We start from the raw sequence: 12,361 nt of genomic DNA, 5'->3' as shown, positions 1-12,361 counted from the left end.
CCATCTCCGGCTCACAGCTCTTGATGAGTTTATGAGTCAGCGAGGAGAGACGGGGATTTAAGCAAAAACCTGGCACTCTGAACCTCCAGTGGAAGCTGATAATCCACAGAAGCGAGAGGTGTCGATGAAATTCAGCTAATACCCAAACAATTGTTATCAGTGCAACTCCTACTAAGGTGACAAAGCCTACACAAATGTGTCTGTTATTGTGTGCAAACAGCAAGCTAATATCTGTGTAAAAATGTTTATGGCATAATTTGATATGAAATCCTGTTAATTTGATTTATATAAAAAAAGGAACTTCATTAATAGCTGTACAGGCAGTTACAGCTGATGCATTAATGTAATACAAAGACATTAAAATCAGGGTGGATATTTTAAGATAACAGTTATAGACAGAGGGGATTAAACTGGTTTTGTTGGCCATTAGGGACAAAACTGTTAGAAAAACTCTTTGCCAGAAAAACCTTTTGTATAAAATACGCAATGTCCTGAAATTCATTCATCCTTATTGTGGCAACAGTGGCCTTTTAAGCAGCACACCTTTACCATTATTGACATGAAGTGTTTCCATTTAGAGGTCATGTTTGAGAGAGAGCCAAAGGCATTGGATAAAAGAGAACAGCCTTTGACAGTTTGCTGTGTCATGGCAAAGTAACCTTTTAGTAAAAGGTCTTTGTTTTATCTTGGGAATATAGCTTTAACAATAGAGAAATAAGTGCACATCCACGTGCGTCCACACACATGCAAAAAATACTATAAATTGCTGAGAAATGCCTAATTTGCTCTCTAGTTGTTTTTCAAGTTGCTGAATCTGTGATTGTGCATAGCATATTTAGTGTACACATGTTGTACACACGTCAGAAAGTGATGTGTAGGAGAGATTTGCACTGGGATAATGTGTTTAGTCTGAGGAGCAAAATATGGATTATTAGGAAAAGAGCTGCCCTGTTGTGACTGCTGTGAAGAGTTTAGAACCAGGTTACTGGACTTATTATGTAGACCTGTTTGTTGTGTTATTTGTAAAAGGACCCACAAACTGCATATTGCATATTACTTTGACTTTGTTGAGACTTGAAGTACACTAGCATTGCACTAGACAATCTGCATTATGTGTATTGCATACTGTACATGTCTTTGAGAATTTCTGCTAGTATATAATACATTGAAACGGAGGGGCAGCATAATTTGTTTTTACCTAGAGCAGTAGAGGTGCATGCACCGGTCCTGGTTTGCAGTACTGCAAATGTCATTTAGTGATTATGTGATGTGATTATTTTGTGTAGATTCAGCTACAGGTCTGTTCACAGCATTTAGCAAGAATCACTGTTTTTTTTAATAGTTAAAATTCGTCGGTTTTGAAAAGTTAACAAATTTGCACGAATACCAAAATACTGCAGTAGTGGTTTGTTTGATACAGCAATAATCAAATGTAATCATGACAATAGTGACATTATGTTAACTGAAAACAGCTGCATAGATGATCAGTGTTTAATCAGTTTGACATTCAATGATCAATGCATAGCGTAGCTGCCAGAGCTAAGAGAGCTACACAGACTGACAGGACACAGTGCTTCACAGTCCTAAATCACGGAAGCTTGAGTGTGCAACTTAGGCTATTGCTGGCTTGAGACTCTGAATCAGCCCTACAGGTTTGCTTTACTCTTTACAGTCCTGCACACTCCACACAGGCCTTTAGGTAGTCATCAAACACAGCAATAGCTCAGAAAGAAACTTGGCAAAATGTACTGATCAAGCACAAATTGTTTGCCTTTTTTTCATCATTCAGAAGGGGCGAGTCTCCCTCAAAATGTTTGTAAAGAAAACGTGTCTGCACTGCAAGTGTATGTCCCAGGAGGCTTTGACAGCACCACTCCACAATAAAATAAGTTACTGTATAGAGCATATGTCAAATAAAAAATATTCACCTTAGATATTGATGATTACAACAGTAATCATCAACATAAGTAACAGTAATTACAACAGTAAGCAACCGACAGCTTTGAACCTGATGTAAAATCTTGGCATTTCGTGGCAGCTGTCAGGTGGTCACAAGAATAGTTATGACTAAACTTAAAATATTTGTTTGGCAGTGAGTGAGTGCACATATAAACCCACTTCATTAGTCACAATGTCGAGACTCACCTTTCTTTTAGGGAGAAAAAAATTAATTCTTCCAAAGAAAGGTTATGATAAGGGTTGGGATGAGGCAAGCAGTGGTCATGGTTAGTTTAAGTCCCTAGGAAATTAATATGGGCAAATATAATCTCCTCTGAAATGATGGAAACACAACTGTATGTCTGTGTATGTGTGTTTGCAGGTGGTGAGTTGAGGCTTAATGAAAGGGCCAGTTGTTTTGCAGGGCTGATTTGCAGAGAGCAGATGGATGGGTCTCTCAGTCCCTCTGGTCTCAATCTTGTCCCACATTGCTGCTGTCGCCCCATTTAACAGCCAATTTCCTGCCAGCTCATCACAGACACACATAAACACAGCAAAAGCAGCAAAAACTGTGTGAAGTAGTAGACCACAGAGACACGCATAAAGGGAGAAGAGAAGGTGAAACAGTGGGATATGCACACAAACAATTGTACTGAGGCACACTGATAGAGATAAGGGCAGCTTTTATGCATAGACAAGCAGAAAAACATTTAGGGACATAAAAGGACACACACACACACACACACACACACACACACACACACGGGGAAGCACGGTTGGACACTATACAGTTTTTAATGAGCTTGCTCCAGAAGCCTTTCCAGGCTGCAGTGCCTGAGTAGTTGATTAATCAAGTAGATTTTACTAAGAAACACTGACATATACACACACTAATCCTAATTTATCACACAAACATATGTAAACATACGTAATCTCAATTTATCCAAAACGCATTAACTCCAAATGACCCCCCACTCCCCAACCCCATTATCTCCAATGTGCTTCTGCATCTCTGCAAACAGTTATGACTGCTATTTTCTGTTGCCATTTTCACTGGTTCATCTTTCTTTCAAACTCACACACACTACCTCCTAACTTGTTCACACTTACAGTAGCCCTTGCTCTGTCTTTCACATGATCTTGTGCCCACACAAACTCACCCAAGGCATGCTTCAGCTGCTGCACAGCACAAGCATGCGCACAGACGCACAGACACACACACGTGGAAGCACACTCAGAAGAAAGGATTTCTTATTTTAACTCTAGCAGCAGTGAGAAGTGGTTGGACTCCACAGTATGACCCCTGACTTTCAATCTTCGCACCTTATGCAGCAGGAGCTTACAATGACGCTGTATTCTTCTGCCTTGCCACTGGCAGTCAGTCTTCACTCTGGGTTGTGTGATATTGCTGGCTGACCACTGTGTTAATTACATTTTACTGGTGAGAAATGGCTTCGTCCTTATGCAGGCCTCAGCATCCAAGTACAGTACAGTAAACAATGTACAGTGATATGAAAATCTGTGGTTATTAGGGTCATATTTATCTCACATATTTGTCTTAAAAGTACTAACAGCGTGGGGTCTAGCAGGATGACACTTTATTCCCAGTTCATTTTTAGTGTTTTTACCTCTGCTGTTAGGTTTCCATATTTTGATTTGCAGACTGATTGGCACTTGTTTTGTGCTTGTGTGGCATGTGCATTGATGTAACAAATTGATATTTCACCAGAAATCCACCTGCTTCTTTTGAACAATGTTATTTCAGTTTAATATGTATTTGTCTCTGTGCATTATATATAACTGAGGGAGCATTTATTTTATTAATTTTATTTTCTTTGTCCTTTGAACAGTCAGTGACATCACTTCCTGCTGATTTGCGCTGCATTTCTCAGTGGTTTTGCTGAGGAGAGGTGAGTCAGGTTAGTCGTTTTTATAATGTTAAAAGATGCTTTAAAAGGGAAACAAGAGCTAAACGATGTTTAAAACTTTAAATATAATAGATTGCTGTTTGTTTTAGTGTTCATTCTGAATTATATGTGTATTTTCTGGACTGTACAGTACGTTAATACGATAGAAAAGTTAGCAGTCTTCAAGCTAGACTACAGAAGCAAACTGTTGGTTTTCACTGACAAGTGAAGTTGCTGTACTGAGTATTTATATTTCATTTTACACAGAACTTTGATGAGAGAGAATAAACTCCCTTCCGGTTGGGAAGACAGCGGTTGTATTCACTTCATTCCACATTTTCCACTTAAAGATGAGGTGTCAGCTGAGGCCCGGTTACACTTGCTCAATAGTTTTTTTTTTTTTTCCAACTATTGTACTGGACACACAAACAGTGACCCTGTACTTAACTATGCTACTTTTGACTCTAATCCTAAAGGTTGCTTTATGGTTCTACATTGAATTTATGCAATACATTTTTTACATAGTTACTATGTATTCTTGTACCTTACATTAACAGTAATAGAGCTACATGTTGCAGCAATACTACAATGACTACAATGATGGTGATTGGTCCTCTCAGTCCTTCTGCCTCAATCAGTTCAGACCATCTCCTCCGATGTCTTCTTTTTTTATTTATTGCAGTAATTGCAGTCAAAGTACCTGCTGTTCGACATCTATTAGCTTCAACTGCAACATAATTCACTCAATTTCATCTACCATTTTCAGTGACAGACACATCAGCACACAACAACAAAAGCATAGGCCACTTCCTTATTCTATGGCATAGGCTATGCTTAGATTCAACAAAGAAGCATAATTCTAGCTTAAGAGGGAGGAGAGCTTAAATGTACTTTAAGTCAGATTGCTAATCATTCTGTTTGAGGCATCATGAAAAAAAAACTACATAAAGTTGAGTGGTTTTGCTGCCAGTGTTTGAATATTAAGCCGATTAACTCTGTATATTATGCACAGTGCCTTATTGTAAAGCACCGTCAGCTGAGTAGGGATATACACTTCATGTTTTGCACACAGGCCTAGAATATACTGTTTGTGTTAAAGATAGACAATGGCTGCCATTGGAGCAGCCATTGTCGAAGGCGAAACACCCATATATAATGTTATCCATCCACCCTGCCGTCACTGCTGTGGATCAAACCAATAACTTCTAAGCTACTGGCTGGTGTCTGCAGCTCAACCCAATCCACCATATCAATCTTGTCTTTCAAGAATGTAGACCTATTTTTTTACAATTGTACTGCAAATATGAAAAAAAGCAACATTTTTGCTGATGCCTACATGAATGAACTGGTCATGGAAGTTTAGCAGAGGAATTTACACTTACATTTTTTGTATTTTGTGCCCATTCCAGGCAATTTTCTATGTGGTTTTTAGGAACAGCTGCTGCAGCTTTGTCAAGGTGGCACATGACAGTGAAGCACCAGCAGGACTGTGGAGAGTTATAGCATCACAATATGCAGTGACATTACAGCATTTCAACTCAGTGAAAGACTTATTTACACACAAATACACACACTCCCTCACTCACATACACATTGCACTTTGTTACCTTCTGTGCGAATGGTAAAGGGAGAGTCTGCTAGTCTCTTGGCTGAGAATTGCCCCCCCAGAGAGGTCATTAGAAAGCAGAGGCTGAAGAAGCCTATTCCCACCACGAATATCCTGCAACACAAGGGGAGGAGAAAGGAAACAGATGAAAGGAGAATTGAGATAGATAGACATATTTTTGGGGAAGGACAGGTAAATAGATGTTTTACATGTGTAGTTAGGAAATATAAAGAAGAGATTAGAAATTAATATAAGTTAATAAAGAGATACTTGGAGATCATCAACAGAGTTGAGAGTAAGAGAGGCATGAAAAAAGGGAAGTATTGATGTAAATGAACAGGAAAGGCAGGTTTCAAAAGAAAAGAATGATCGGCAGCAGGAGAAAAAGAGGGAGGGAAATGGGAGAATGATGGAATGTGGAGGTGTGGAAAGAAATAGACATTCAAGAAAAAGCAGGCAGGAGGCAGCAACGAGGCAGAGCATAAACAGAGCAATGATCACACGTCCAATAGTAGAAACTAGAAACCAAAGGGCATTTAAAACATTTTAGAGTTGTGGTGCTATCGCATGGCATACGTCAGGAACTGCCAAAATAAGAGTGAGCAGTTGTCCCTGAACACAGGCAGGATGGATGTGATTATTTATGTAGTGTCAGACAGGCAGAAGGTAAGGGAAGAAAAGGCAAGAAGAGGACAGAGCTGGGCCAAAAGCATTAGGGCACTTGGAGTGAAGAAAGTGTAAAGATAGCTAAAATGCCAAGCTACATTCAAAAGCCAGGTCTATGGTCACTGCTTTGTTGTCCAGGCTGGATCAAGCACTTCACATTAAGCATTAAATACATCAGGAACGTGGCCTCACATTTACAGTGCAAGCTTTCTAACATAAACATCGGCTTTACTCCTGTTTGTGGCACAGATTTGATATTTGAGAGGGGAAGGGAAGATGAGACTGCGTGTGGGTTCTCCCTTGTTAAACAGCCATAAGAGAATCCGATCTTTGACTTAAAAGAGTTGGAAATCAGGTCTTTTGTATCTGTGTAAATCCTGCCCTAGTTAAGCTACTCTCTTCAGTGTATATGGATCAAAGGTTATCTTATTATGCCTAGACTCTTTGGGGAACCAGAGAAGCCAAGCCGTCTGATATTCTTTTCCACTGGAAAAAATACCAGATAGCCACCATGACTAACAAGTCAAGCCCTACTTTAAAATGCTTCCTGCTCCACCGCTAACCCCCACAAGAAGAAAGTCTTGGAAGAAGTCTTGTAGAAGTGGTGCAGTACAAAGGCAGGTTTGTTTGACAATAAATGGCTCTAAACATTTGAGCGCTCATACTGCATGTTTCTGCAACGGAGAACAATTTCAAAAATGTCCCCAATCATGTTAACTTGTTTGCATTGAAAAAAATCCGCATATGAGAAATGTTTCTAGAGCCATAGTAGCAACATAAGAAAACAGCAGGAAGAAACAGAACTCCTGAGCTTTTGTGCTTCTGTAATTATCACAGTTCACTTGATAAATTGGGGTCAACCTTGCACGGGTAACCTTTGCACTTGTAACTTCTGCACCTGAGGCATGAAAACAGAATCTTAGCTTAACAAATGAATGAATTATTCATAACTATTCGGGTTTTTTTTTAATCAAAGGAAGGCAAGTGCCGTTTGTCTGAATGTAGTGCCCGGTGTTAAATCTGAAAGCGCTTCCCAGAATTTTAAATAGCTCCAGTCACGCAAAGATCTAAATAAAACCTCTTAATATTGACGATGCTGCACAAAATGAGCACCTATCAACAGCAAGTCAACCGGCCATTTAAAAGAGCATTTCCTTGAAGTGATCCGATTGACCCAAAGGGATCAAGTTGATGTTAAATAATCTGTTAAGTACAAAGCATTGTGGTTTGGCATACTCCCAGGTGGCTCTATATTCCAAGACAGAGCCAGTGTGTCTTGCCTTGGGTCATAACACACTGAGATGGCTTCAAGGATGGACAGAGTGTGGCTTCACAGAGACGAGATGCTTTGCTCTTATATAACCTCAACATGTTGACACTGAATAATCATTATCATCAAAGCTCCAGTCAAGCATGATTACAGCTATCTGATCCCTCCAAAAGTACAGCAGCTATACTGTCATTACCGTAAAATCGGTCAATTGTCTTCATTTGTCCATACATTTTGTGAGCAAATTCATCAGATTCCATTTTGAGCTGAAGTTGCAACTAATGAATTACACTACTGATTACACTTATAACAAGACAAACAGCAATTTGTGCATGAATACACATTGAAATTAGACTTTCCCAATTGTGATCATCATCTTCATTTGCTGGTGGTGCAGGCAGGTTATTAGGCAACACTTTAATGAGACAATCACTGTGATCAAGAGGATTACTGCAAAGAGGCTTCAAAGCAAAGTGTCAGCATCCCGACAACCACTCCCATGTGCAGCATTTCTTTAAAGATTTACACAGAAGGAGAAAGAATCTTAATCACGCTGTGTTTACGCCGAATTCCCCACATTGAAGCAACTGACACATGCTTCTTCACTATGCTTTTTCATTTACCTCTATCTTTTATCCAGAAGCAAAAAATCTAAATGAACAAATAAAGCCACCCAATCGGTTTTTGGCATATTTCAGGAAGGATGGAATATTCCATTAATAACAGGATCACAAAGCAGCTTTACAATAACTGCAATGCAATACAATCAAGTCATTATTTGTCATGAGCCAGAGTACTTACTGTACAGGACACCTGACATTGATTATGCACTTAGTGTGTATCCTTCTGCTCAGCAAGCCAAGCTGAATAATCTTAATCACTGAACAGAGTTGGATCAAGTGATGCATGGAAAAAAGTTGGTTCTTTATTTTATTTCTATTATTACCTAGTATCATTACAGTAAAAAAAATAACTAATGAGGCCCAGTGACCAGTTTCAAAAGATAAAGGGGGTTAAATTGAGAACATGGAGGAAGCAGAATGGTCTAATTTTACAGCTAAACGTAAAAAGTCTAATCCACAGTATCTCTTCCTCGCTCTGGAATTAGTAATCTAAGCTCACGTATCTGTGCAGGACAGGTGGAGAGGTAGAAATGTTTGTAAGCAACATGATTGACAGACGGCAATAAACATGACTTTACAGTAAGCACATGTGGGTGTACATAGCTGGCCTGATGCTGTCCTAGGGCGATCATTTCCTCTTTTATCATTTAGCCGCTTTCCAAAGTGGCGTTAGGTGGGTGATATGAGAGGATTAGGCCTGTGCCCTGCCTGACGAGTCTTTAATTAACAGGCTTAAAGTAAATGCTCCGCTCCCTATAATTGGATCAGAAGGAGAGATCCGCTATCAGCTAATTGGCTTCCTCACACATATAGACTTATCAGATCTTGCCTCTAGGTAGATGATTTGGATGTGAGAGTACCTCGGCCAGGCGTGGAGTAGCCGTGGTGTAGGTGTTGGTTGTTGTGTTTCCAACAAACTTTTCCTTGCGCTTGAACTAGCCAACATTCTGGGAGCATTTCCAATTTTGTGGCATTCAAACACAGACTGTGATGGAAATGATGTTGGCTTGCAAATTTCTTTCTAGTATATGACAAGCAGCATTTTTGGTTATTAGCACTTTTGTGATTTAGCTCCCATATCAGCCCTATCAAGTACTATTCCTGTTGCCCTAAAATGAGAACAATCTTTCTTGCCTGATTATTTGTAGAGGCCACTGAACTGCCCATGTGCTTCACCGATCCAAAATGTATATTCACAACCTCACAAGTGGACTTTATCACCCCTCATATTTTCAATAAAGGCCAAAAAGGTGGTCTTCTGTATTATGTTTGGTGGAACCAATGTAGCAATTCTTTTACACTTTACAAAGGTCCATGCACATCAGGGTTTCATCATTGCTGCAGCCATGATGACAGAATATTTGGAACAATAATATTAACAGCTGCAATGTGTGTAAAAGGTTTTAAGTAGTGACTGCTGACAGAAACCATCCAGCTCTTGTACCAGTTGATAAATGGGGCTCCAACTCCATTATCTTATAGCTCTCAGGTCAATGAAACAGCAGTAAGAAACTAAGTTGGACCTCAGCTTACTGGTGGTACAGGTGGATTGTGCATGATCTATGTCTGTCCGTGTGTTATTAATTATACAGTGAAATATGTAGGTGAATAGTCACACACACGCACATAATGTACAGAATGTCTTATGGCCACAACAATAATACCACCTGGTGGTTTAATGTCGTGGTGGACAGGTGGGAAAAAGTGAATGCTGACCCCAGTCCACTATGCAGTGCAAATCGTGTTAAAACTAAATGTTGCCATCCCAGGTAAAACTATAAGAGTGTATGTCACGCGTGAAGACGTTTATATGCAGAGGAAAACACATCCACTCAAATCAACAGTAACCAGCCATAATGCCCGAGGCGAAAGAGAAACGTCACCAGCTCTTTGTTTCTTACCTGAATGGCTTGAACGTTACTAGGCATCTTCTGACCATTATTTTACCGTCGGTGCTGCCAGTAATCATTTCCAAAAACGAGCGACCCCTGACATTGTCATTAACCTCCCAACCTGGGACTTGAGGTGGCCAAACATTTTCACCTGCGTCCGATCCAGCTGTTCACGGCGCAGTCAGCTCAGCTGGTCTAAACAAACACTGCTCCCATTAGAGCTTTTTCAGTCCTCCAGCAGAAAAGAGAGAAAGTTTCATTCAGCGGCTCTCTTTCTCCGCGTGTTTAAACGCCCTTTATTCCGTCTGCAGGCAAACACGCTGAATCTGGGCAGAAGTCGCTGCAGGTCGTGTCCGCCGAGTCATTTCCGATAGGAGCTCCTCACAAACAATGGTGCAGGTGTCAGACACGTGGCAAAAAGTGCGAGGCGTTCGGAAAACCTCCGTTTTCTCTCTGGAGGATTTCACAGAGATGGGGACTGGCTTCGCGGACGTTTTAACTTCACTGCCAAACCAGCGGCAGTGTGGCAGCTCAGCCGTGTAGCCTCGTACTCACTCACTTCTCAAGAGCCAAGCAAGCTGCAGTGAGGGCTTCGACGTCCGGTTCGCAATTTCAAAGTAAAAGCACAATCAAACTGATTTTTCTTTGTTTGTTATAAAACTGCCTCTGAGATGATGACGGTTAGCTACGCATCAATACATGTAGGTTTATAGTCACCTGCAAAAACATTGAAAAAAATAAATAATAAATGTGCTCCTGTACACACAAATTGTATGATGTAGTTCTTTTCTCTGTGCTGTTGGGTAAAATTGCCTCTATCGTATGTTGTTTAATGTTGTTGGGCTTTAAAGTAACAGTAGCCTACTCAGATAATAAATTAGCTCATTGGTTAAAATGGGAATCCATTACCTTAGAGATAAGCTAAAGCACTTAAACCTCGAGCACGTTTTGTTCTCTTATTTGATTGGCACTTTCCAATTATTTCCTGTGTCCTTGGAGCTTCTAGGCAGACTTGACGCTGGTCCAGCGGCACAGTGAAGTGCAGATCCGGATGATCGGAAACCTCAGCGGCCGACTCACCTCTACATGGCGCCACCTACGGCTTTTAAGCTCAAGACTTTGTCCTTTGTCTCTGCCACAGTACGCCTCAGAGCATTTGCCATTTTACTGTAACCCGGTCTTCTATGTGGTCTGTGTGGAGATCAGCTACATAGGGCGGTTGGAGTAGATCACTCACCCCCTCAAGTGGATTCTAGTGGCTCATCGGAAAAGTATTTTCCTTTTTTGTGTGAAGTGAGATGCTTGTGAACAATTAATACACATACAGTTCCACTGTAGTATTATGGCATTGTGTATTGGTTTACTTTTCTTTGGTCACAGTTTAGTCCCGTTTGGATCTAGATTGTGAGTGCGTATTAGAGGTGACGTGACTGATATTATGGGAAGGCACATGTTTTCCGTAGTAAGCATTTTAGCACCACGGACAGCGATCGTGATCAGGAGGTAACAGCGGCACCCAGCGGCAGGCGGCGTTACTGTAGCAACAGTACTCAGAGCAGCAGCAGCTGTAATAGTAGCGAATACAAGAATGTTTGAGGTGAGAGTGCTGATTAAAAATGGCCAATGCCCCCAGTGGTCGCTAAATAAAATATTTTATTTAAAATTTAACATAAAGGTGATATGACAGTAATACAGAGGGAATTAGCTCGACCACGAGAGGAAGGAAATCTGTCGGGTGCACCTTATTTGTTCTGTTAAATGATTTACAGTCAGTTTTGTATCACAGATTATGCAGTCTTTGTAGCCAGTGGAGCATTGGAGGAGAAGTGGAGGCAGACGAGGAAGATCTGCAGGGGACCTGACCGAAGATGACAGTGAAATCTCAAACTCCCTTCATGCATCACTTGCCCCAATACATGTGGATTTGACTGACAGCCCACCGCCCACGCACGCTGTCCCTCTCTGCGGGTTGTGGGAATAGTTCTGCTCTGTCAGTAGGACTCCACTAGGCAAACAGGGATTTTACACCTTTTGTTTGTTTGTGTGTGTTTGTGTGTGTGTGTGCGTGCGTGTGTGTGCATAAATCCCTTTTCATCCACATTAATGTATACTCATGCGCATGATCATACTGTAGTAAGCATCACTGAAGTCTAAAATTATCCTGTCAGATAGAAAGAGACATTAACAAAACACAAAACAAAACTTACAGACAAAAAGAAGACGTTGTCCTTTTCTCTCTGCCAGTGAAAATCTTTAGAAACTATGGGATAGAAGCATATTTAAAATGTAAAGAGTTTCCCACTGCAGTGAAATGTATTATTTCCACAGAAGTAACGAGGAGGTTTTAAGTTAAATTCTTTCACAACTTAAGTATTTGTGAGTCATGTCCCCCTTCCTCTTAGGTTAAGTCTCTGCCACAGCGCTTGTCACTGTTCCTAATGAGCTGTCTACCTTGAAAC

At 40.6% G+C, this 12,361-nt stretch overlaps 1 protein-coding gene across 1 annotated transcript in view; it reads right to left on the bottom strand.

Moving 5' to 3' along the window:
• The window catches only part of LOC137124194 (alpha-1,6-mannosylglycoprotein 6-beta-N-acetylglucosaminyltransferase B-like), a 109,574-nt gene extending 99,100 nt beyond the window's left edge, over window positions 1–10,474 (bottom strand). Inside the window, exons 1-2 of the mRNA XM_067498939.1 lie at window positions 9,912–10,474; window positions 5,453–5,565 (exon numbers count right to left, since the gene is read on the bottom strand). Of these exons, the coding sequence (XP_067355040.1) occupies window positions 5,453–5,565; window positions 9,912–9,979 (181 nt within the window). The 5' untranslated portion in view covers window positions 9,980–10,474. The remainder of the gene's footprint in view (window positions 1–5,452; window positions 5,566–9,911) is intronic.
• Between the last annotated feature and the right edge of the window lie 1,887 nt (window positions 10,475–12,361).

This window comes from Channa argus, chromosome 3, assembly GCF_033026475.1.
Source record: "Channa argus isolate prfri chromosome 3, Channa argus male v1.0, whole genome shotgun sequence".
Classification (NCBI taxonomy): domain Eukaryota; kingdom Metazoa; phylum Chordata; class Actinopteri; order Anabantiformes; family Channidae; genus Channa; species Channa argus.
Note: the sequence above shows the minus strand (reverse complement) of the source record. Positions and strands in the feature narration are given on the sequence as shown.